Raw genomic sequence first — 24,176 nt, forward strand, 5'->3', positions numbered from 1 at the left:
GTCAACCAGATATTTCTGAAACACAGGTCTGACAGGAAATTGCTGTTTAATATTGAAAATGCTTCCCAATCTGGAGCCATCCTATTTGTTGAGGCCCACTGTCCATTGTTCTTCCTGATTACATTCCAATCAAAGTCTCTAACTGCTGATACCTATCCATGGCAGCCCAGTTCTTGTCTTCCGATGTTTGCTCAGAATGTTCCCCATGACTGGAACACTCCTTTTCTAAAAATCTATTTTTATTTCTTTATTCTTTTTTTTGGAGGGGGGAGGGAAGTGCAATTGGGGTTAAGTGACTTGCCCAAAGTCACATGGCTAGTTTTTTGTGTTGTGTCTGAGGCCGGATTTGAACTCAGGTCCTCCTGACTCCAGGGTTGGTGCTCTACTCACTGAGCCACCTAGCCACCCCTAGAACACTCCTTCTCCTTTCCTCTTTCCCTTCCACTTCAAAGTTTCTTTTCAATTTCAGCTCAAGTGCTACTGCTTATGTGAGGCCTATCCTTATCTTCTCATTTGCTAGTGCCTCCAAATTATCTATATTTACTTTTTCATATATATATATTTATCTACACATACATACATACACGTGTATATATATGTAGGTATGTATATTTTATTTACTTATCTGGGTACATGTTATCTTCTCCAAGTTGAATGTAAGATGTTTGATGGCAAGGTCTGTTTCAGTTTTGTCTTTGTTTTCCCAGAATAGGCTCTTGTTGTTCATCCTTCATTCTTGAAGAGGACTAATGACATCAATGTTGAATGAATGAATGAGTGAATGAATGAATGAATGAATGAATGAATGAATGAATGAATGAATGAACAGAAACCCAGTCTGCTGCCAGGCCTATACTCAAAACCTTTCCAGTTGTAAGGGCTACCAAAGCTTTGCTTATACTTGCATAGCTTTTGAGAATGTGCTGTTATGTTCATGTTACAACCCTGGAGTTTTCTCTATTCTTCATCTCCCATAGTCAACTAGTTACCAAGACTTATTAATTCCGATTCCACAATATCTCTGGCATCTGTCTCCTTTTCTTCACCACTTGACCACTGCCCTAGATGAGAATACTAGAAGAAGTCAACCAACACAATCTCCAAATCAATAGCCTTTAATATAGCTCAGTTCCTAATCAATAAAACCAGTAGTAATGATGATTTAATATTATTTTTAAATAAATTGTTTTTCTACTCTAAGTAGAACTGAAATAAAAATTTTTTTAAATCATTAAGACCACAAATTTCATTTAGCACACAAAATCTGATTTATATTGGCTCAGGCCTTATTTCTTAATGCTGCTTCTATTTCCCCTAAATTCTCCCCACAAAATACATAGATGAAGTTTAACGGGGAAACACTAGTTTCGCCATTAAACTTCTACTAAAATGGATTTGGGAGGAGCATTTATCAATAGAATCCATGCAACTTATCTCTGGGCTTATGTTTCAAACTAATATGGCTTACCTGATTTGTTTTACATTCCCGAGATTCTGTTTATGGGAAATAGAACATTTTTGAGAAGGATCTCTATCTAGGGTGTATAAGTAGGACTGGACTGAATAAGTGCTTGCTTATGTTATATACAGATTAGATCCGATAAGCGAGTAAATATACCCTTCCTTGATGTGAAGCATGATAGAAACAGAGAATGCCTGAAACTGCAGCAGAACATCCAAAGGCAGTACTGAGATATACTGTCTTCCTCCTACTTTTTTCTGACATTTGTGGCCCCAGAAGATTCCACATTCCAATGTCTTCTCCCTTGCTCAGGTCACAGTATTACATTATCCAGTTTTCTTAACCTCCGAGGAAATCTCATGCTAAGTTCTTGATACAAATGTGCTCATTTAAGAAAGCAAAACAAAATACATACTCTACCTGTTTAGGTATCTGCCCAAAGTTACTGACAAATCCCAGGATGGTACTCTTAATGAGGGGATCAGTGATAGTATGAAGGTCCATCTTGTCTCCATAGAAGTATGGGTGGAAGGTATTAACAGCCTCTACTGCAGCTGGTCCATGTTGCTTATACCCAAAAATCAAGTCTATCCAGTGATGCAGGTTGGCACTAACAAAGTCACTTTCCAGAGCCTGAAATCAAGATTTAGGGTAATCATGAGCATAATGCAGATCTGGTTATTTGTTCAGGATTTCCTGATGCATTTGTAAGATCCTGGGATTGTTGATCTAGAGGTAGACAGGACCTCAAGGGGCTACCTGCTCTAACCCCCTCCATTTGCAGATAGGGCTGGGAGAGGTTAAGTAATTGGTCCAAAGACTTTCTATTTTCATTACAAATATATCATATGTGACACAGTTCAGTGGAAAGAGACAGGACTTGGATTCAGATCCAGCTCTGCCAACTGTGTAACCTTGGAAAAGTTAATTTACTTCTATGGTCTGACATTTCCTCATCTTAAAATGAAGGGTTGTACTTGACTATCTGTAAAGTCTCTTCTGGTTCTACTTTTATCATCCCATGATCTTACATATTGGAGTGTGTTTGCTTTGGTCACTCAGAGTACATACATACATCACAGGGTAATACAGATGAGGGATTGCACCTCTGTCCAGGATGGGAAGCCAAACAGACTAACATAATAATTGTAGATGAAATTCTTCAATTCCTGGCATCCAGCAAAATCCAGCACATGAGTGGTTGCCTTATCCCCTCTATGCTTCATCTTCTTTATAAAATAATCATTACAAAGTCAGGGTGAGAATTTGTCTGCATAAGGGAGGCTTGGACCTCTGACCTGAAGTTGGGGGCCTTGGAAAAAAAATGGTGGCTGCAAGAAGAGTTAAGGAGCAGCCCAAAGGGAGATGGTTCCGGGTTCATGGGAGTCACTGAGATGCCTTCAGCAGATATAATGGGGGGGTAGCCTTCAAGCCATGACCCATTTCCACATCCATAGGGGTACCTAAGGTTGGACAACATGAATTAGTCTTAATGTCATGAGGTTCTTTAACTGAGGCACACAGGAATCTGGGGAGAGCTGCTTGGCATTCTTTTTGGCACATCCTTTACTTCCATTCCATTTCAGGAGGAAGAAAATCACAGGGAGCCCATCAATGCTCATTTGTAAATCACACCTCACTTAGAAAGTTTGAGTTAGGGAAGCTTGTGCATTTACTTCCTCTTCTCTCAACTTACTCTGCTAGAGACAGCATTGATGTTCACCATGAGAAGTCCTGGGCTTTTGGTTTTAAAGATTCTGAAGGGTGGTCTAGGGTGTGGGAATCAGAGCCAAATCCTTCCTAGAAAAGAGGTAACTTCTCAAGAGGCCCTTGGGCTTTGATGATGGGACTGAGGAGGGTAGGGGGGATGTCAGTTGATCAATAAACATTTATTAAGCACCTACTATTTAAGCAGACATGTACCCCAGTGGATAGAATGTTGGACTTGAATCAAGATAATTTTAGTTGGAATCCTGTTTGATATATTTACTAGCTGCATGACCTTTGGCAAGTTACTTAACCTTACTCAGATCTAATTTCTTCATCGATAAATTGAGGATAATAATAGTCCCTACTTCACAGAGTCATTGTGAGCATCAAACGACATTTATTTATGTCCTTAGAACAAGCTTCTTATGAGTAGGGGTTATTTTATTCATTGTTTTTTCATCCCCGGTGCCTCCATAGTGCCTGGTAATAAGTCAACATTTACATAGTGCTTTATGGTTTTCAAAACATTTTACTTAGGTAAACATGCCAGTCCTCACTACAACTCTGTGAAGGAGGTGCTCCTATCATTCACAATTTTTAGATGAAGAAGGTGGTCTTGAGCTGAGTCTTACAAGGAGAAAGGGATCCTATGAAGTGGTGAAGGAGCAGTATATTCCAGACAGGGGCCTCAGCTAATGCAAAGGCTCAGAGATGGCATATGGAGTGTTGTGTGTAAGGAGCACAGAGAAGGCTAGTTTGGTTGGCTCACAGAATGCAGAAAGCAAAGTAACCTTCACTTAAGGAAGAACTCTTTGGCAGAGTGGAGGAAGGACTGGAATAGGGAGTGACTTGGAGCAGGGAGGCCATGGTAATAATCTAGACTAGAGGTGATCCTTGAGCACCTGAACCATCATGGCGGCTATGCAAATCTGGATAGAAGAGGTTATACGCAGGGATGCAGAAGTAGGAGTGATGCCCTCCCCCACTTACTCTGCAATGACCAAGAGCGATCTTAGGGATGCTGTTACGTGGCCAGGGGGGCCAGCACTGGTTCTAAAGCCCATTTTGGCTTCTTACAATTGTGAATGTTTCCCTCATTAAAATTTCACTGGCTATTCCTATTCCTGTAAATTAGCAGGAGACAGACAAAAGAAACAATGGAAGGACTTGGCTTTATTTCGACTGCCTTTCCCTCACATGCCCCAAGTGTGACACTGCAGAAACACGTATTGTTGTTGTTTTCAAACAGGAGCTGGGAAGAGATACCCACTCATGTAGTTTCATCCATAAAAGGAGCTCTCATGATTGAAACTCCCTCCACTGATACAGATGAGCAAAGGGAACTTATCAGCTTAGAGTGTTGCCTGGGGTTCAGAGAAGTGACTTGACCAAGGTCACAGAATTAGTAGGTGTCAAAGACAAAATTTAGACTCAAATCTTCCTGACTCCAAAGTCAGCTATGTAACAATTACACGCTATTTGTTATCTCTACGAAGAGAAACATGACATTCTTTTATAATTCTTATATATAAAATGTGCCAATATTAAAAAAGAAACAGATTTCCATAATGAAGGTACGCAAATGCTAGAAATTAGGCATCTTGGACAGATTTCCAGGATGTCATAAGGCCCATCTCTTGATGCGTACGTGAGAACATCTCCCACTGCTGACATCTAGCCTCATCTGCTATGGAACAGTGGCACAGTAGATACAGTGCCAGGACTGGGGTCAGGAAGATTCATCTTCCTGATTCAAATCTGGCCTCAGACACTTAGTAGCTGTGTGGGCTACCCTGGGCAAGTTACTTAATCCTGTTTGCCTCAGCTTCCTCATCTGTAAAATGAACTGGGGAAGGAAATGGCAAACCACTCCAGTATCTTTGCCAAGAAAACCCAAAATAGGGTCACAAAGAGTAGGACATAGTTGAAAACAAGTAGACAAACACAATGAGCTATGGGAAAATGGACATTTCCAATGAGTGTGGAGGTAGGGTTCTAACATGGGTTAGTCAGTCAGTCAAACGGCAGTAATTAAACATTTATTATAGGTGCTAAAATGGGCCAAATGAAAATCATTTAGAATTGCTCATATTACCATTTATTCATATTCCTAAAATAACTGTGGTGGGCAACAGAGATGATGAAAGTACGGAAATCAGCACCTTTCTTCCATTTCATTTCAGAGACACCCATTTGGGGAAAAGTCCAGTTGGTGTGACTCAGAAAAACCCCTCCACTTCCCAGGCTTGCCAAGACCAGATAGGAATGGGGCACAAGATACGCTGATGGAAGGGGAGAATCTAAGGAAATGACGGGTAGGAATAATGTAAATATAGACCTGGAAGAGACATCTAGTCATCTAAGTCACTTAAAAAGTCTGAAGAAGCCAAGGCCCAGAGAGGTTAGATAATGTGTCAAAGGTCACAACAGTTATAACAGCAGTTATAATAATAAGTCAGGGTATTTCCACTGTATTATACTGTCTCCCAAGCACTCCCATGGGTCAGTCAGTTGATGCCATTGGGGGGTTCTGACTACCTAGGGATAAGGAGGAGGGAGCTGAAGACTAACTTTTATTCCACATTTTTCCTTGTGTCCACCCTGCCAAGAGATACAATGGCACCTATTTCAGGTCTGGAACCAGTTGGCTTACAGGCATTGGGATAATGGTTTAGCTCACAGGGCAGATTTGTAAAGCCCAGCCCAGCTGGTCCAAGTAATCCTATCCAAAGGTGTAATTACTGTACAAGGTTAGACAAGTAGCAAAAGCTCCGTGCTGTTTGTTGTCCCCAATCCAGGAAGCTAAAGGGATTGGCCTTAAACCCAGTCTAATAAATAGGCAGCCTAATGTGTGACTGGATGTTTGAAAATGTCACGTAGAACCATGTACCAAAGACTTGGGCAATGAGACGGTGGGGCTTTCCTGCTATAATTACCTTCTGTTCTGAGAAGAGAGATGCGCTCATGCCAACAGCAAGTGTTAGGCCTTGCAACTTCAAGATGTTTATAGCAACAGACTTTTCCCAGGGCTACCCAAGGACCTGTCATCCTTATCAGCTCCTGGAGAAGATGATCAGACTCCTTCATGGTTTCGAGTAATTTCCCAAGTGCCCCTTTCTATGGCAGGATCACCAGGGAGAGAAACTGAACCCAAGGGGCTTATTTACCCCTGCTTCACTCTCACAAAAAAAGCATTGTAAGGTTGGTTTGGAATTTTCAGGCTCTACCCTAATAGTCTTTTCCTGATCATTTTAAAAAGTAACCTATCTCTTTCCCCTCCGAGAATGTTCAGGGTCAAGTCCTTATCTCCATCTCTAAGACATATAAGAGCCTATAAAATATATTATTTTTTAAATCTATTTTACTTGGAAACCTCTTTGAGGATTCAGGTTAAAACTTGATTTTGATAGAAAAAGCCTGGCTTCAATGATTATATGGCGTTAATTCTAAATTAAACAATGCAGATGGAAAGACAGAGGATGGAAAAATTGCTTTCAAGTGAATACTCACCTGCCTGTGTAAGCTGATGAATTTTTGAGGGTCTCCTTCAGCCCATGGTGGGAGAAGAACATCATCTAGGATAGTTCCATCCTGCATGCAGCCTGCAAAAGTTTAAAGGTAGAAATCACTTAATTAAGATCTGAATTAATTTGAGCATAAAGGATATTGAGAAAGAATTCTGCTATTTTCTAGTTTCATTCATTCGTCAAACATCTAACAGGAGCCTAATGAGAGAAAAGTTGGTATAGTAGCTTGAGAACTGGTTTTCAGACCAGGTAAAATCTGCCTTCAAGTCCCAACTCTACCACAAACTGGAGTTGATAATCTGAGCAAGTCACATAACCTCTCAATAGGGTAGGAAGCACTCCAAAGCTATAAATTATAGAGAAAGTAATAATCTGCTTTCTTAGAGGATGTTTCCTCCCACCACCAACCCCTCCCCCAAGAGCTCCTTATATCAGTGAACTCAAATATGACTTCAAAGGTCAGGAGATCAAGAATGCTGCCCATCTCCTGATAGAAAGGTGAGGTACTAAAAAGGTGTACTAAGACACGCATTTCTGGATGTGGCCAATGTGCTTGACTGTGAATACTTTCCACAAAGTTTTCTTTTTGTTTTTGTTTTCTTGATATATGTGGGGAGTAGGGGCGAGAGGAACAAAAATAAATGTTTGTTAATTTTTTTTAAGTTTAATTAAAAAAAAGAAAAAGAAATCACAAGTCTAGTCCATACATCAATCCTCTGTGTAATACACTCTTTAGAGTTATATAAAATTGCTATCCATAGCCATAACAATTAAACTCCTATTGTGAGATGGAAACTATACATACATACACACATATATACATATACACATATATGCACACACATACACAGTACTTTAAAACAAAAATAACTTTCACTAAACTCCTGATGCCTCATGGCAATGTATAGGTGAGGCTGAGTTCTTAAAGTTCAAGGAATTAAAACGGTTCCTAGAAAAGCTTCTTACAGAGGCTTGGCAATGATAAGGGGGAGGGTTAGAGAAAGATCTTAGCTATTTGGTGAGAAGGGTAAAAATGGATTCATTCTTCTGTCAACAAAAACCATGAATTTTGAGAGAAGTGGGTGAAGACTGAGGGTTGAACATTATGCACCAAGGATGTAAAATGATTTCCACAGGAAAGACAGGCCCAAAAGAGGACAAGGATAATGACATGTTGATGGCAACTACTACTAATGAAAAAAATATATAAATAATAGTTCACAAATACATAAGTTTTAAAGGTCTAAAATAGCACACACACATATATAATATATAATACATACACATATACTATATAAGTATACAAACTCTTATTTGATTCTCACAACAACCCTGTAAGATAGGTGCCATCATTATTACCATCAATCCCATTTTACAGATAACTTCTGGTTGCTCATTTCTTTTAAGGTTACATTTTTTGGTCTGTTCCGTAAAGCTTTGAAATTGAGTATATATTAAAAATAAATTAAAGACATAATTATAATAGGAACAATAAAGGCAGTCTTGAGAATGCACAACTCCTTTCATTTTCCAGGATCCCAAAGCACTTTCTAAGTGTGACAAGTTTATTAGTAATTTTCTACTGAGATTAAAATTGGTGGCTCTTTAATGGTTCCATGATAACACAGCAGGATGAGTTGGGTGGAAAGTCGAAGAAAACATAATGGATTTTATATAGGGTAGAGTGATGGGTGTGGATTCAAGAGACCCAGCTTTGAATTCTACCTTCTACAGTTATTAAATGTGTAAGCAAAACCTCTGAGTCTCAGTTTCCCCACTTGTAAAATGAAGGTAGTATTTTCATTCTAAATCCCAGGGTAGTTATAAAGAAAGCCCATTGTCAATTTTGAAGTACAAGGATGAATTATTAATTATTTTTCAATGAAAATTTGCTAAACACCTATTCCATATGCAAGGCACCATGGCAAGTATTGGAGATATAAAGACAAGAAATGAAACCATCTTGACCCTATTTTTCTGATATAACATATACACAAATAAGCATGGCTTATATATATACCAAGTAATAGAAAGCACTTTCAAGGTGGAGAGAGTGATGACAACTGGGGGCACCAGGAAAGCCTTGTAAAGGAGGTGGCACCTGAGTGATGCTTTGGAGGAAGCTGGGAATTCTATGAGGGAGAGGTGATGTAGGAACACAGTCCACATATGAGAAGAGGGGAAGGCATGGGGACAAGAATGGAGAGTCACATGGGAGATGTTAGTAGGCCAATTTGATGGGAATGGAGAATGGAAGCTTGAACAGTCAGACTGAAAGAGTCAATGACAAATATACTGTGGAAGCCTTTGGATACGAGACAAAAGAGTGACTTTGATGCTATATCAGTCAACTCCTTTATGCCTTAAAGTAGGAGACTGTATCCTTAAGATTCTGAGGATTCTTAAAAGGCACTATCCTCCCTACCTAACTGACAATTAATCCTCTTACTCGAATCTGATTTCCTAGGCTTGAGGGTAGTCTGAGGGTATAAATAATGCAAATAGCAAAGCCTTGCTCAATAAGATGTTTCTTTTAATAAGGGAAGCTAAGACTCTTGTTAAGGAAAATAAAAGTGCTGCAGCCCAGATCAAGGTTTCCTTTTCTGCTTCTACTTTAGTCTGTCTGAACTTCCTTTGATGCTTCCCATAGTAAGGGATGGAATAGTGGAAATAGCACTGGATTTGGGGTTAGACACCCTGGGTTCAAATCCTACCTCCAGCAAGGTTAGGGCTAGGTTAATAGGGACAAGGTCACCTGGGTGACCTTGCAAGTCAGTGACTTTCTTTGGGCCTCAGTTTTTTGATCTGTGTAATGAAGAATTTGGACGACATTATCTCCCAAGTACCTTCTTCACTTTAATTCTATGATCCCATGACTTTAATGTCCCTTCCATCTTGAAATCTTATGATACCATGCTACTATTTGTTTTGGTGCCAATTTTAAATAGATTTTTTTCTCCAGGACAAGCATTGCATTTCCATTTGTTTACAGTACTGACAAAAGTACAGTGTTATTCATTTCTCTCCCTCCATACACATTGAAGTCTTCAGAATGCCCAGATTTGCACAGTAGTTTAAATGTTACTTTTTTAATGAGGCAATTGGGGTTAAGTGACTTGCCCAAGCTCACACAGCTATTGTCTGAGGCTGAATATGAACTCATGCCCCCTTGACTCCAGAACCAATGCTCTATCTACTGCACCAACTAGCTTCCCCTTTAAATATTACTTTTAAACTGCTACTGCCTTGGCTACAAATTAGTTCTTCAATTTTTTGAAAGCTCTGTGGAATGCTCTTTCTTTGGATGCATGTTTAATCAACTTCCTCAATGGTGGTTCTGAAAGATGGGGCTGTTCCACATCCTGGGAACCCCCTAGGCATGCTTCCTGGCTTGCTCCCTATATTCTGGTACAGCTTAGGAATGATGGGATTGAAGAACCTTCTCCAATCTTTCTACTGATGCTCAAATTCTTTCTTCTCAGCAATCTGGTTCTTACCCAGCTGGTTGGTTATTTCATTACATTTATCAGGGATTTTCTTTTTGTCTTCATCAACAATTTTGCCTTGGGATTTCTCATCCTCTATGGCAGTCTTCATGTTGAAAGCAAGAGAATTCTTGGAAGACACCTTGCCTCTCTGCTTCTCATCTTAATCTTCTACTTCTCAGCCTCCTGGAATATACACTCAATGTCATCGTTGCTCAGACAACCTTTGTCATTGGTGATGGTGATCTTCTCCTTGCCTGTTCTTATTCATAGCAGAATCATTGAGGATACCATTTGCACCAAATGTTACTTCAATCTGAGGGACACCCCTAGATAAAGTGAGAATTCTTCAGAGTTCAAACATGTCGAACCAGTTATTATCCTTTGTCACTGCTCTCTCCCCTTCATAAACCTGAATAAACACCCCATTCTGGTTGTTAGAGTAGGCAGTAAAGGTCTACGTCTGTTTTGTGGGGATGGTGGTATTGCATTTTATTGGAATAGTCATAGCTCCACCAGAAGTTTCAATTTCAAGGGAAAGAGGAATGATGTCCAACAGCAACAAGTCCTGTACATTCTCAGATTTGTCTCCAGATTAGATGGTAGCCTGGACAGCTACATAGGCAACAGTCTCATCAGGACTGATGTGAATCTCCAAACCACTGAGGAAGTCCCATAGAAGCTTCTGGGTTTGGGGGATCCAAATGGAACCACTCACCAAGATGATGCCATGACTGTGGTTTATCTAATTTGGCATTTCTTAGGGCCTTTTCCATGAGATCCAATGTGCTACTGAAGACATCACTATCCAGCTCTTTAAAAAGGGCACAGGTGATAGAAGTATAGAAGTCAGTAGAGGGAGTCAATTTCAATATTGGCCTGGGCACTGGAAGAGAGGGTACTCTGCCTGTTCACAAGTGGGGTGCAGATGGTGGGCAGCCCTCTTGCTCTCACTCATTCCTTCTTATGCTTTCACTTGAAGTCAGCAATGAAACGGTTGACTATGCAGTTATCAAAATCCTTCTCACCCAAGTGGGTATCCCTAGATGTGGACTTGACTTCAGATACTCTGCCTTCAATGGTAAGAATGGAGGCATCAAAAGTACTATCTCCAAGATCAAAATTCAACACATTTCTCTCAGAACAAAGCTTTTTTGTCTAATCCAGAAGCAATAGCAACAGCAGTTGGCTCATTGATGATCCAGAGCACACTGAGACCAATGATGGTTCCAGCATCTTTGGTGGCCTGATGCTGGGAATCATCGAAGTATGTTAGTATGTGATGATGGCATTTGTGACTGTCTTCCCAATGTAAGCTTCAGCAATTTCTTTCATATTGGTCAAGGCCCTAGAAGATACTTCTGGATAGAAATTTTTGGTCTCCCTTTTGTACTCCACTTGAACCTTAGACCTCGCTGCATCATCCACCACCATGAAAGGCCAATGCTTCATGTCTGACTATACAACCGCATCATCAAATCCGGTACCACTCAGACATTTTGCATCAAAGACTGTGTTGGTGGAGTTCACTGTGACTTGACTCTTTATAACATCACTGAGTAAACATTCTGTGTCAATGAAGGTGCCATAACTTGGGGTGTATATATTTCCTTGGTCATTAACAGTGATCTCCACTTATCCACACTGGAAGACTCCCACACAGGAATGAGTGTTCTCAAGACTGATGCCAATTTGCAGGTCCCTTCAATGTAGTTGCTGGGGCATTGGAGGTCATAGCTGACCTCTGTGGAGCAAGAAGGGCTGCTGTTGCACCAAATAGTACTATGCTAGCATTTGAAAGTGCTCTGTTTCAGACAGTAAGTGATCTGTGTGACAACCCATGATGTTCTGTACTCCTATGTAAGGGGGCATATACAAAATGGCAGTGGCATAATGATTCTGGAAAAGGGGAGGGGCTGGCATCAGAGGAAGTTGATGCTTTTAAAGATGATCTTTTCCCAGGTGGAAAGTTATGGTAAAGATTCTAGGAATTTACTCCTGATGTTCAAAAGAGATGTGCAGGTAAAACAGCTGAGAAAGTCCAACTGATACTGTTTTCACCAAAGGACCATCAGCAAAACTTGGGACCCAAAGACATTGACATCACAGACAACTAAAGAGAAATGACTTTATATTTATGCTGCCACCTAGTGCTAGTTTAGTCCAAGCCACAGTCTCCTTTTGGGGGGAGGTAAGGGGAGGTTGACTTGCTATTCACTCCCTGGGGAGGGACTTGAAAATTAATAAAAATTTCCATAGGTTAGTGCCATAGAAAAAGGAAGAGCCCACACTCTCTTTGTTTCCCACTGACTTCTGCCAACTCACCAAATTCAACATCATTGCAGTTGGTTAAAAATTCAGGCAAGTAAAAGAATTCTGGGATCAGTTCCCTGACATCACTCATGTTCTCACTGGACGCTGACTCCCACGTGTTTTTCACACTGTGGAACATCCTGTCGGCCACGTCAAAGCTTCCACCCTACAAACAGGAAAAAAGAACAGAGGGTGGTTCATTTGGAATCTCAAGATGCTTCATGGCCATGCAGAGTTTTATACTCAATGCAGGAGGCGGTTATGGTAATAAGATGGCAATATGGTAATAATAAATATGGTAATATTTATAGTAATATGGTACATAAATATGGTAATGATAAATCTTTTATTTACAAAAAAGCAACAATTTGACAATGGATATTGGAAGTGGAAAAATGACCCATAGCCAGAAGATGATTTCTTTGAGGTGGAAGATCAGATATAATGGAAAGAACTTTAGCTTTGCAGTGAGAGGATTTGGGGCCTCTAGTCTTGGCTAAATTCAACCTATATGACCCTGCACGAGTCCCTTTACCTTTCTGATGCCTCAGTTTCCTTACTTGAAAAATTAGTCAGTTTGCATGATCTCTAAGCTTCATCCCAGTTCTAAATCTAAAATTATCCTCACCAAGCAGATTAAACAAATTAAAATGCATTTCAATAACAGAATGAAGTCTCTCTAATAATTTTTGGTGCATAAAAAATGGACTGAAATTTGTTTCTTAAACCAGTCACTTCCTCAAATACTTGGATTTTTCCATTCTAGGATATGGTTGCTAACTAGATTAGGACTCAGTTTAGCTGGATGAGAAAAAGAAGTGGGTTAAAAAACAGTAGTTTCCAAGGCCTTTGGTGCAACTGAATCCTAGTGTCTAATGCGGTTTGAAAATATAGGGCTGACCAAAGATACTCTGTAGATCTCTTAAAGTCAGTATGATTTTGACCAAACCAGCAATGTTTTTTTGTTTTGTTTTGTTTTTGTTTTTTAAACATGGCTTCATTCCCTGACAGGATATAGGGTCAGGAGTTATTTAAGAAAAATTAGTCTGGGAGCAGCTAGGTGGTACAGTGAATAGAGCACCGGCCCTGGAGTCAGAAGGGTCTGAGTTCAAATCCGGGCCGGATACTTGACACACTAGCCGTGTGACCTTGGGCAAGTCACTTAACCCCAATTGCCTTCCCTTCCCCCCTCCAAAAATAAAAAAAAAATAAAAATTTAAAAACGGGTCTGTCCTGACTCTAAGAACCATCAAGGAATCCCTCCAATTCAAGGACAAAGTGGTGAGACCCCTCACTGCCAATTTCATTATCTAATTTCTGCAGATAATAGAGGCTTCTCTCTTGTTCCTCAGATGTACTCATGCTCTCAGCCCTGACCGCATATTTGCCATGCATCATAAAAGCCCTGATGACCAGTAAAGAGAAAGTCCCTATTCCTTTATGGTTTCCGGGACTGATGAGGATCATGTGGGACCAAACTGATTCAACAGCAGCAACCAAAGTTCTTCTAAGTAAACAAAGAATGTGGCATTTAGAAAGGACTTGTATTTGAATTCTAGCTCTCTCACTAACAGCCTATGTGACCTTGGGAAACTCTCTCTGGGCCTCAGTTTCCACATCTGTAAAATGGGGGTTTTGAACTTGATGGCCTCTGAGGTTTTGTCCAACTCTAAAAAAGTAGGAATAATAACAGCACTTACTTCCAAGGGTTGTGAGGGTCAGATGAGATAATACTTGTAAAGTGTTTAGCTTGGTGCCTACCACGTAATTGTTTTGTTCCATTGTTTCATTCATATCTGACTCTCTATGATCCCATTTGGGGTTTTCTTGGCACAGATACTGGAGTGATTTGCCAATTCCTTCTCCAGCTCATTTTACAGATGAAGAAACTGAGGCAAACAGAGTTAAGTGACTTGCCCAGGATCACACAGCTAGTAAGTTCTATAGGCACTATATAAATACTTATTTATTCCCTTTTACCAACATCACTATCTTTGCATAGAAAGACTCCACTGAGAAGGGAAAACAGGTTTTCAGTTTAATAGATTCTATTTTTTCTTCTTCTACAACTTGAGACCATAGTGAGATTCCTGAGTCTCTCTCACAGAAGAGGGGTTACAGGGAGACCTGATTAAGCCAGTGAGCCATCCCCACCAAGTCTAAGTTAGAGAGACATTGTTTTTACAAGGTCATCTTGTTTCTGATTGCCATCAGGTGAGGGCCCTTTGGAGCCCAATTCAAATTGAAATTAAAACAAAATAAAAAGAACTATAAATAAATCAAAAGCTAACAAGTATCTCATTGAAGTATATTAAGGGGGTTTGTGGATTTAATCTGCACAACACGGATGCGGCCCGCTAGTGATTGATGCTTTTTCATCTTTTTTTTGCAGTTTTTATGAGTGCTGATGGTAATCTCCTGAGAAACAATATGATTTGGTAATAAAAAGATTACCTGTATTAAATAAAAATAATATATACATAGAAAATGCTGTTAGTGCTACAAATCTAGTTAAAGATATTACCACAAAGAAAAATGTTATTTTTTTCACAGCTGTCTAATGTATTTTAGCAAAAGTAATATCTTTAAAACTTAAACCTTTATTATTTATAAAGGAAGCAATAACTGATTTTCCTATTTCCTATATTAATAAATTTATTTGCATATATTTGTATCAAAATTAATGGGTTTTCTCACTTCTGGAATGCAAAAAGAAACGAAAAACAACCTTGGAAGGAAAACCTGGCAATCCAAAGGCAGCTGATATTATATACGCCCTGGGCTTGTGGGTTCAACTAAGCTCTGGTGGTTACTCAGGGTATGCCCCTGCTAGTTTCTTTCCCTTTGTAATGTGATTAGAATAAATCAGGGGGCCTGGTGAAATTATTTTTGAAGAAATTACTTTCCACATCTACAGAGACGGATGGATGCAAAGCAAGGCAGCAAAATATGATGATAAAATGGAAATGTCTTACCTAATCAAAGGTAGGAAAGACTGAACCTGTTTCAGTCTAGAAAGCAAGGGTTGGAATCCAAGCTCTCCTAATTATTATTAATTTGACCTTAAGTTATTTTTTTTCTCTAGGCCTCAGTTTCCTCATATGTAAAATGAAGTGGCTGATTTTTCTCTAAGGTCCCAAGATTTTATAGTTTCCTGAATAGTCAGAGTGCTTAAATCTCCCTCTACTTAGAAGAAGCTCATAGATTTAAGATAATTAAACCTCCCCACGTAAACCCTTAATTTCATGAAGAATAAAACTTGGACCAAGTCTTTCAGCATTAAATCTTCCATTTCGCTTCTGCCTCTTAGCTCTTTAAACTTATGTTTGTGGGCCAGCATCAACTTGGAAATGATAACAATAAATTAAAAAAAAATACTGTCTGGGTTTGCTTCCTATTTATTCAAATTGACTGGTCTGGATCAACATTCAAATTTTATATGTTCTTTAGTCAAATATTAAACTGTTCCCAAGATTCCTCACTGAGAAAGAAATAAAAGCCAGGAATTAAACAAAATAATTCTTAATTTAACCAACAGGAAGTTCAGAGAGCATGAGTCAGTTTACTTATGTATGTGGACACATGGACAACTAGAGACAAGAAAATCTATCATTCCTTCCTAGAGAGCTTAGACAAATCTATCCCATCTCTAGGCAACTATATTTTAGCAAGCATCTTTATCAGTTCTCTAGAATGTGAGCTTTTCCATGAAGAATGATCAGTTTAGAGGTGTATGTGACCCTATAGACTTTCTAATCCAACACTTTTATCTTACAGTTGAAGAAACTCAGACTATATAAGTTAAATCATAGAGTCATTAAGTAGAGCTCAGATTTGCATGCATGCCTTCTGACTTTAGATCTGGTATTTTATCCCCATTATATCATGCAATATTACAAAAATTGATTTAGGTGGTGCAAATATTAGCTAACATTATTATTATCAATGCAAAAAGAGTCTATCAAGTGAAAAAATTGTTACACAACAAGTGAATTCACTTGTCACTGCTCACTTGGAAGACAACCCATTTAACCACAGTATCCTTCTGCTATGTAATTTATACTTGAATATCTGCACAGCTAAATCTTAATAAATGGATGTGATTTTCAAAATGTATAAATGGGAAGCCAGGCACACTTTGTATAACAATGGTAGGTCTAACCCTTCTGGAAGCAAAACTGGAAGGAGGTAAGAAAAGTCACTAGAATGTTCATATCTACTGAAGCAGCAATCTACCTAATAGGCATGTCTCTAAGGGGGCCAAAGATGGAAAGAAAGATTTCATAAATACAGAAATATGCATAGTAGCATTTCTGTGTAGCCAAAAAAAAAACAAGAGGCAAAACCAAAGTGAGTGCTGATATAATGGGGAATGGCAAAAAAATATAGATAGATACATAGAAAGAAAAAGATAGATACATAGAGACATAGAGAAAAAAGGCAGAAAGAAAGATAGAAAGATACATAGAAAGATAGTTATAGAAAAAGATACACAGAAAGGAAGATAGATACATAGAAAGAAAAAAAGATAGATGGAAAGATAGATACATAGAAAGAAGGAAAGCAAGATAGATAAATAGTGAGACAGACAGACAGATGAATTTAATGGAAAACTACAGTGTTCTAAGGGATGATGAGCATGAACAATTCAGAGACATGAGAAGACACAAATTAACTGATACAGAAACAAAAAGGTAGAACTGGGAGAACCACATATATAACAACTGTAATAACATAAGCAAAATAACACTAGAAAGGCATTCAGTATCCAAATAACTCTAAGGTCCAATCTTGGTCCTACATAACATGGTAGAATACTTTCTTCCTGTTAGAGAGGTGGAGGATTCTGGGAGAGGATATCACATACAATACAATGACAGCTTCCACTTTACTGTTTTTCTTTGTTACAAGGGAGGATGTATGTGTGTGTGTGTGTGTTCACATAGGACAATAATAACAAAAGATGTCAATTTTTAATGTCCTGAAATGATTTCGAAGAGGTTACCAAAATGTTATGACTGTTTAGTTTTGAAGGAAATGGAGAGAGACAGACAGAGGGAGCGTGAGACAGAGAGAGAGAGACAGACAGAGAGACAGAAAGAGAGAGAGAGAGATTGGACATGAGATGGTTTTGGATAGGAGAAGAAGTATACAAAGGTGTGAATTGACTTAGTGAGAAGAGGAGGAAGACATAAGGTGTGGGGGAGAGGAGATGGGGGAGTAGGAAGTAATAGAGCCTAGTCTCTGAATAGCTTTGGGACCGTGAAAAGGACTAGAGAAATAACAAGACAGAGGCAATGAGGGAGGGGACAGCAATTTACTTGAGATTCATCAGAAACCTGGTTTTTATTGTTTCTTTCATTTCTTTCTCTTTTTTTTTTGTATTTTTAAAAATTTTTCCCTGGCAAATAAAGATAAGAGTCAGCAAATCCTTCTCAAAATATAAACTCTTCCATTTGGCATTTAAGGCCCTTCACAATCTGGCTCCGACCTACCTTTCCAGACATTTCACATTACTCCCCCTCCTATGCTCTGCTTGAGCCAAAATGGCTTTCTTGCTGTTCTCCATACACCCTATTCCATCTCCAGGCTTCCTGTCTTTGTCCCCCACGCCTGGAATGTCCTCAGGCCTCACCTTCGTCTCTTGGCTTAGCTCAAGTGTCCATCAGCCATAGGAGTATATATGCCCCTTCCTAATTCTCCACGTTTGTTTGTGCTCTCCCCCCTCCCCATATTTACCTTGTATGTGTTCTACATTTACTTATGTGCATGTGGTACTTCTCACCCCACACTTCCAAAAAAGAATGGAAGTTCCTTAAAACCAAGGTTGTTTCATTTTTGTCTTTGTATTCTCAGTGCCTAGTCCAGTGCCCAGAATGAAGCAAGGTTTTTTGTTTGTTTTTGGTAAATGTTTGCTAAATTAAATAGAATTAAATTCTACCATGTAATCAATCAGAGGAAACTAGGTGGATCACTGGATGGTATACCAGACATGTTGACATCATTAAGTTCTAATGCCACTTCAAATATCTACTAGTTCTGTGATGTTGGGGAAGTCACTTAACTACTTTCAGCCTCAGTTACCTCATCAATAATATATAAGGGTTGAGGGGCTGGGCTCTAAGGTATCTTTTAGCTCTAAATGATCCTATATATGACTTATTACAAAACCTTGGGCTTCATTATTTTTTAAAATAATATTTTATTTTTCCCCAATTGCATGTAAAAACAATTTTTAACAATAATTTTTTAAAATGTTCAGTTTCAAATTCTCTCCCTCCCTCCCCTCCCTCTTCTGAGATGGTAAACAATTTGGTATAGGCTATATAGATACAATCCCTGGGTTCCATCACTGAAACAAATATTCCGTAAAAGAAAACAGATTTAAAAGTTGGACTTCCTAGTAAATCTTGGGACTTCTTGAATCATCTCTCTCTTCTTTAATTCTATATTAGATGCCCAGTTTTCATCATCATCATCATCATTTCTATAGTGCTTTAAGGTTTACAGCACTTTACATATTATCTCATTTAATCATCTCCCTTGTGTAACAAGGTATTTGGACAAAGTTCTCTTCTTGAAAGGAAGGGAATGCTGTTTCTCTGCAACCCCACCCAGAATTCACAGTTAGGTTACAAATGATTTTCCCTGGCCACAGGGAAAATTAATCCCAACACCTGGTTCCATTCATGAGGTGGATGGATGTTCAGTCTTCTCAGGATTGAGAAACTGAATTAGAAAGGCTCCATGTTGGACCAAATCACAGTTGGCCAATGAATGGTGGAATCTGGCACAGATCCAATGGACTCTTCCACTAACAACTATACCTCTTTGGAGGAAAGTCTGGCTTTCTGAGATGCCAAAACCTGTAGGTGTCCCACAGATGTGGAGCCAGTAATGAAGCAATCAGAAAATGATGTGTCTGATTTCAACTAGTTGTTATTTTATGAGTATCATAACCCATCCCCAACTATTCGCCACTAGAGTTAACATATGGTTTGAAAGAAAATTAGTCACAACCTTGCCTCAGGTGGTTCAGAAAGTCCTTACCAACTGTTGGTAATAACGGATTTCACAGGGTGTGTGACTTAATTAACACAGTGCTTTATTTGCATTAGCCTATTAAACACAGAGTCATGCTGGAATGAGCAGGGGCAAAGTCAGTGACAGGCAGCGGTTGCTTTGCTTCTGGTCGCAAGACTGGATTCTTTCAGACAGTGTGGTCAAGAATTCCTGAAGTCAACAAGTTGGTATCATAGTGTCCTTTCTGATTAGCCATGTGTAGCTTGTGATAGGCTGCCCACAGAAGCATGAGAGCCATTCCAGGAGCCTGTAAGTCAACTGTGGCTGCCCATTATTGACAAACATACTTCCCAGAAGGAGGCACATCGGAGAGCATGGCAGTGGCAACGAGTTCAACCATGACAATAATGACAATAACTCTAAACCGCGAGGTTATGGTAAGTTGGACCTGTTTGATATTAGACAAGTCACTTTTGATGCAATTGGAAAGGATGTTTCAGTTTGGGTGTGGTCTTCATCACTTTCTATAAACCAGACAATCAATAAAACAACAAATCAAACTCTAATTTGTAGCTGGTTGATTTCTGAGGTATCAATCTTGACAATGAAGATTTAAATATCAGCTTTTGAGAACCCTGATTTCTAATCATTGGATCAGAGAATCCTAAGTGGGAAGGACTCCAGAGGTCATCTAATCCAACCCCCTCCTCTTACAGACAAGACTAAAACCCAGAATGGGAAAGTTACTTGTCTAGTGCAAGACAAGTCCAACTCGCCATAACCTCAAGGCTTAGAGTATCCTATATGCATGAAAAAGCAGATTCCTTCAGGTCTCAATCTCTTCTTCCTTTAAAAGCTAGGCACCTTTAGAAAGCCATATAATTAATATCTTTGGGGCTGCTTGGAAAGCAACTTATTGAAGAGTATCTGGGTTCCTTGAAAAGGTGAATTTAACTCATAATGTTTCCTAGAATGATCAGAAAGTTTATTGAGGACCAAGGGATAGACAAGTGACAAAAGCTGTCCCTAGAATGAAATGTTTTTATATATGTACATACATACATATATACACATATATAGGTGTATATATACATATATATGTATACACACATACTTATATATGTATATTTGCTGTAAAAACAGCATTATATACTGTGGAATTAATTCCAGAAACAACTTTTAAATGAAACAAATACACCCTCATAACATAGTAAATAGGGGGCATGAATAAAATGCCAATTTGGAGTTAGACTATATTTTAACTACTATTATTATTTTCATTATTATAATAAGGATGTACCGCAAAGAATATGTAGCAGGTCAAAAGAATTTCTGATGTGGAAATTAATCCATTTAATTTAATTATATAGCTAAAGTGGAATATATTCCTATCCATAAGAAGTCAGAAAAATGGCAAAATTCCTGAAAATCATAGCTACCTATTACTAATTGTTAAAAATGTGGATAAAATTCTAAGGAGTCTGGATGACAGACTTCAACTATGCCTGATGTGATGATGCTTGAGACTCATTTTGGTATTAGAACCTATATACAATATCTACTTGGTTAAAACTTATGGCCAACCCATGAGGGAGAGTTATGGCTTGAATTCACATATCAATAATATTTATAGATCCAGAAGATTCTGGAGAATCTGTGTCAGGGCAGCCGAGGCCGCAGCACAGGAATCAGAAGGATGACTCATCTGTGCCATAAAGGCCTTTGCTGGCCACATATGAAAACCAGCTACAGGGTGAAGGAGAAGAAACACTGATATTGTCCCCAGGCTTAGTTTGTCTCTGTGTCTTTTCCCTACTCACTCATTTACATCAACAAGGGAAACATAAGAAGACTATGACTTTTTAGTAGTTATTGGGGGGGAAAAAACCCCAAACAACCAACTAAACCAATACACATATAATTGAATCTTTTTTTTTAAAAGCAATTGGGGATGTCACTTGCCCAAGGTTATGCAGCCAGTTATTTTTGTGTGGGTGTTAAGTATCTGAGGTCGGAACCGATCCAGAGTCCTCTTGATTCGAGGGCCGGCACTCTTACTCACTGCGCCACCTAGCTGCCCCCATATAATTGAATCTTTAGAGATGAAAATTGAATGTTTGTCATGGGCTAGAGTGAGGATGTACATGGAAACTCTAAATCCACTGACTAGAAAGTCCAGTGTAAAGAAACATTTAAGCCCAAGGACATTAGCTAGCAGGGAGAAATCCAGGTTTTTTTCTAAAAGCTTGACAATTTCCATCTTCTGGTACCATTTTTCTGCTTCCTTTCTGGGCCTCTAGAGGCCATAACTGCCTAGACTGAACCAAGTAAACTAAGACACAGTGGCTTCCACTTTCTACTTGCCATGGCTTTCTTGACACTTTCCAGGACATAGCAATATAGCAGGTCTGGCAGTTGAGGCTGTTCAGAAACCTCGAGGATCAATGTTGAACCTTCCTGCCTTCCTCAGTCGACCTCTCCCCATCCACTGATACCTTGAATAAATACTGTTTCCTAATGGTTAGCATATACCACCCACTCTTAATCTGTGATTGGTCTCTCCAACCCAATGATACTAAACCCTAACTGCCAAAAAATAAAACTCCCCTTCTCAAGCCTAGTTGTCCACTGAGACTTTGATGACTCAGGAAGAGAGTGAGGCTCATGACTTTGCACAATTCTTCCTCATTTAAATCCATTTTAGTTGCAAGTCAAGACATCTGGTGTCACTGGTCCTCTTTGAAAATGAAGGATAGACAACAACAACACCATTTTTTGTCCACCTCAACCCTACCCTCCCAATGTCCCATCAGTCTGTCCTTGCCACTATGGCCACTGGAACTCCTGCTCCATTAATGAACACACTTCCTTTCATCTTATATCACTTCCTCTCGTGTTCCTTCCATGTGCTAGTATTTATGGAGACCTGGCTCCCTCCAAAGACACTGCATCCCTGGCTACCCTTTCCAGTGCCTGATATAGTTCTACTTTATACCACTTTGCTCACTGGCTACCATTTCCAGAGACTCCTTCCATGTTTTCATTCAACAACCTCTTATTTTGAGGTTAATGAAACCCAAATTTATCACCGAAACCAGGTTCTTGTAGTCATTAACTACTAACCTCCCATCCTGTCCAGGATATTATCCCTCCTTTCTCAATGAGTTCAGTGCCTCGTTCACTGTCTTACCTTCCACCCCTACTCCTGCCTTCATATTGCACCAGGCAACTATTGTAATAGCCTTCTAATTGGACTCCATTCCTCAAGTCTCTTTCCATTCTGATGCATCCTCCACATAACTGCCAAAGTGATTTTCATCAAGTATAAATCTGACCATGTCCCTCCTACTCAGTAAGCTCCAGTGACTCTCTGTTACCTTAAGGATCAAATATAAACTCCTCTGTTTGGCATTTAAAGTTCTTTACCCTCTGACTCCTTCCTTTATAATTTTCTTACATACTACTCCCTCCCAGTTCTTTATAATCTATTTACACTGCTCCTTATTCTGTATACACGAAATTTCATCTCACATCTCTGGCTGGGCTTCATGCCTGGAATGCTCTCTCTCCTAATTTCTGCCTTTCAGACTCCCTAGTTTCCTTTAAGACCCAGTCACACATTGGAGGATGACTTTCCTGGTCCCTAAAAGAGCATATTTTATATGTATTGATTTGTATCTATGTTGGGTCACCCATTAGAAGTAATCTCCTTGAAGGAGCTATTTTTGCTATCTCTTTGTACCCCTAGTGCTTAACATAATAACCCACATATTTTAGGAATTTAACAAATATTGATTGATTGATTAATTAAAACCAATATAGAAAGACAGCTTAGAGCCTGATTAGAAAAGGCTTTCTGCATCAGCCTATCAGTGGACATTCAGTCTGGGGTAAGCTCAGGGGATTCATTATGGAGCAATACAAACAAACTTCAAGTTTTTCCCAGATTATCTCTAAAGTGGAGCGTGCTGAGGGAGGGCGCCTTTTGAGTCTGCTTCAGGATGGACTGAGGGGATACGTACAGAGACAGATGTTCAGAAGCAGTATTGAATACAGGAAGGGAGGAATTTTCCCTTTCTCTGCTTCTCTCTGGACTTTGCTCTTTAATTTCCAGTTGTGGTCAGCATTCTTATTACTAATGGCAGCCAAAGTGTCATGCCTTTAAGGGGAAAGGTGAGAAAATGATGCCAGAAGGTCTCCCAGGAGCATGACATTTTTGCTGCATTGTTCCTAGCTCATAAAGAGAGCACTTTCTAAAGCATCGTGAGTTTCTTGGCTGAAAGGTAGCAACTGAATTCAACGTCATTGTTATCATCAACAACCACCCCTGCCACCATCGTTTCTTGGGCATTAATGAACATCTGGAAGGAATTACTGGCATGAGCTGTAGCTTAGGGACTATTAATTCTCAAAACCAAACTCGCTTAAAATGCTTGTTGCCTTGGAGAGACTCCTGGGAAGCACATTTATTATTTTTGAGTGAATTTCTAGGGAGTGAGGAGTTATACAATGTCTAGACAAATCATTTGGTCAAGTGAATAGATGATTGTGCCAAGAAGGAAAAGACTCAAAGGGTTCTGCTCCTTATCTTGAGAAAGTAACTCGGCCTTTCTCCTCACATCTCTTTCCCATCTCGCACTGGAATCTTGCTCAAAC

At 39.3% G+C, this 24,176-nt stretch overlaps 1 protein-coding gene across 1 annotated transcript in view; it reads right to left on the minus strand.

The window, feature by feature from the left end:
* The window catches only part of WDFY4 (WDFY family member 4), a 268,014-nt gene that overhangs the window by 39,417 nt on the left and 204,421 nt on the right, over positions 1 to 24,176 (minus strand). Inside the window, exons 35-37 of the mRNA XM_069067249.1 lie at positions 12,510 to 12,663; positions 6,683 to 6,774; positions 1,883 to 2,095 (exon numbers count right to left, since the gene is read on the minus strand). Of these exons, the coding sequence (XP_068923350.1) occupies positions 1,883 to 2,095; positions 6,683 to 6,774; positions 12,510 to 12,663 (459 nt within the window). The remainder of the gene's footprint in view (positions 1 to 1,882; positions 2,096 to 6,682; positions 6,775 to 12,509; positions 12,664 to 24,176) is intronic.

This window comes from Petaurus breviceps, unplaced genomic scaffold (assembly GCF_028583685.1).
Source record: "Petaurus breviceps papuanus isolate PSGF00001 unplaced genomic scaffold, PetGlider_PUasm1.0 90740, whole genome shotgun sequence".
NCBI classification, from domain to species: domain Eukaryota; kingdom Metazoa; phylum Chordata; class Mammalia; order Diprotodontia; family Petauridae; genus Petaurus; species Petaurus breviceps.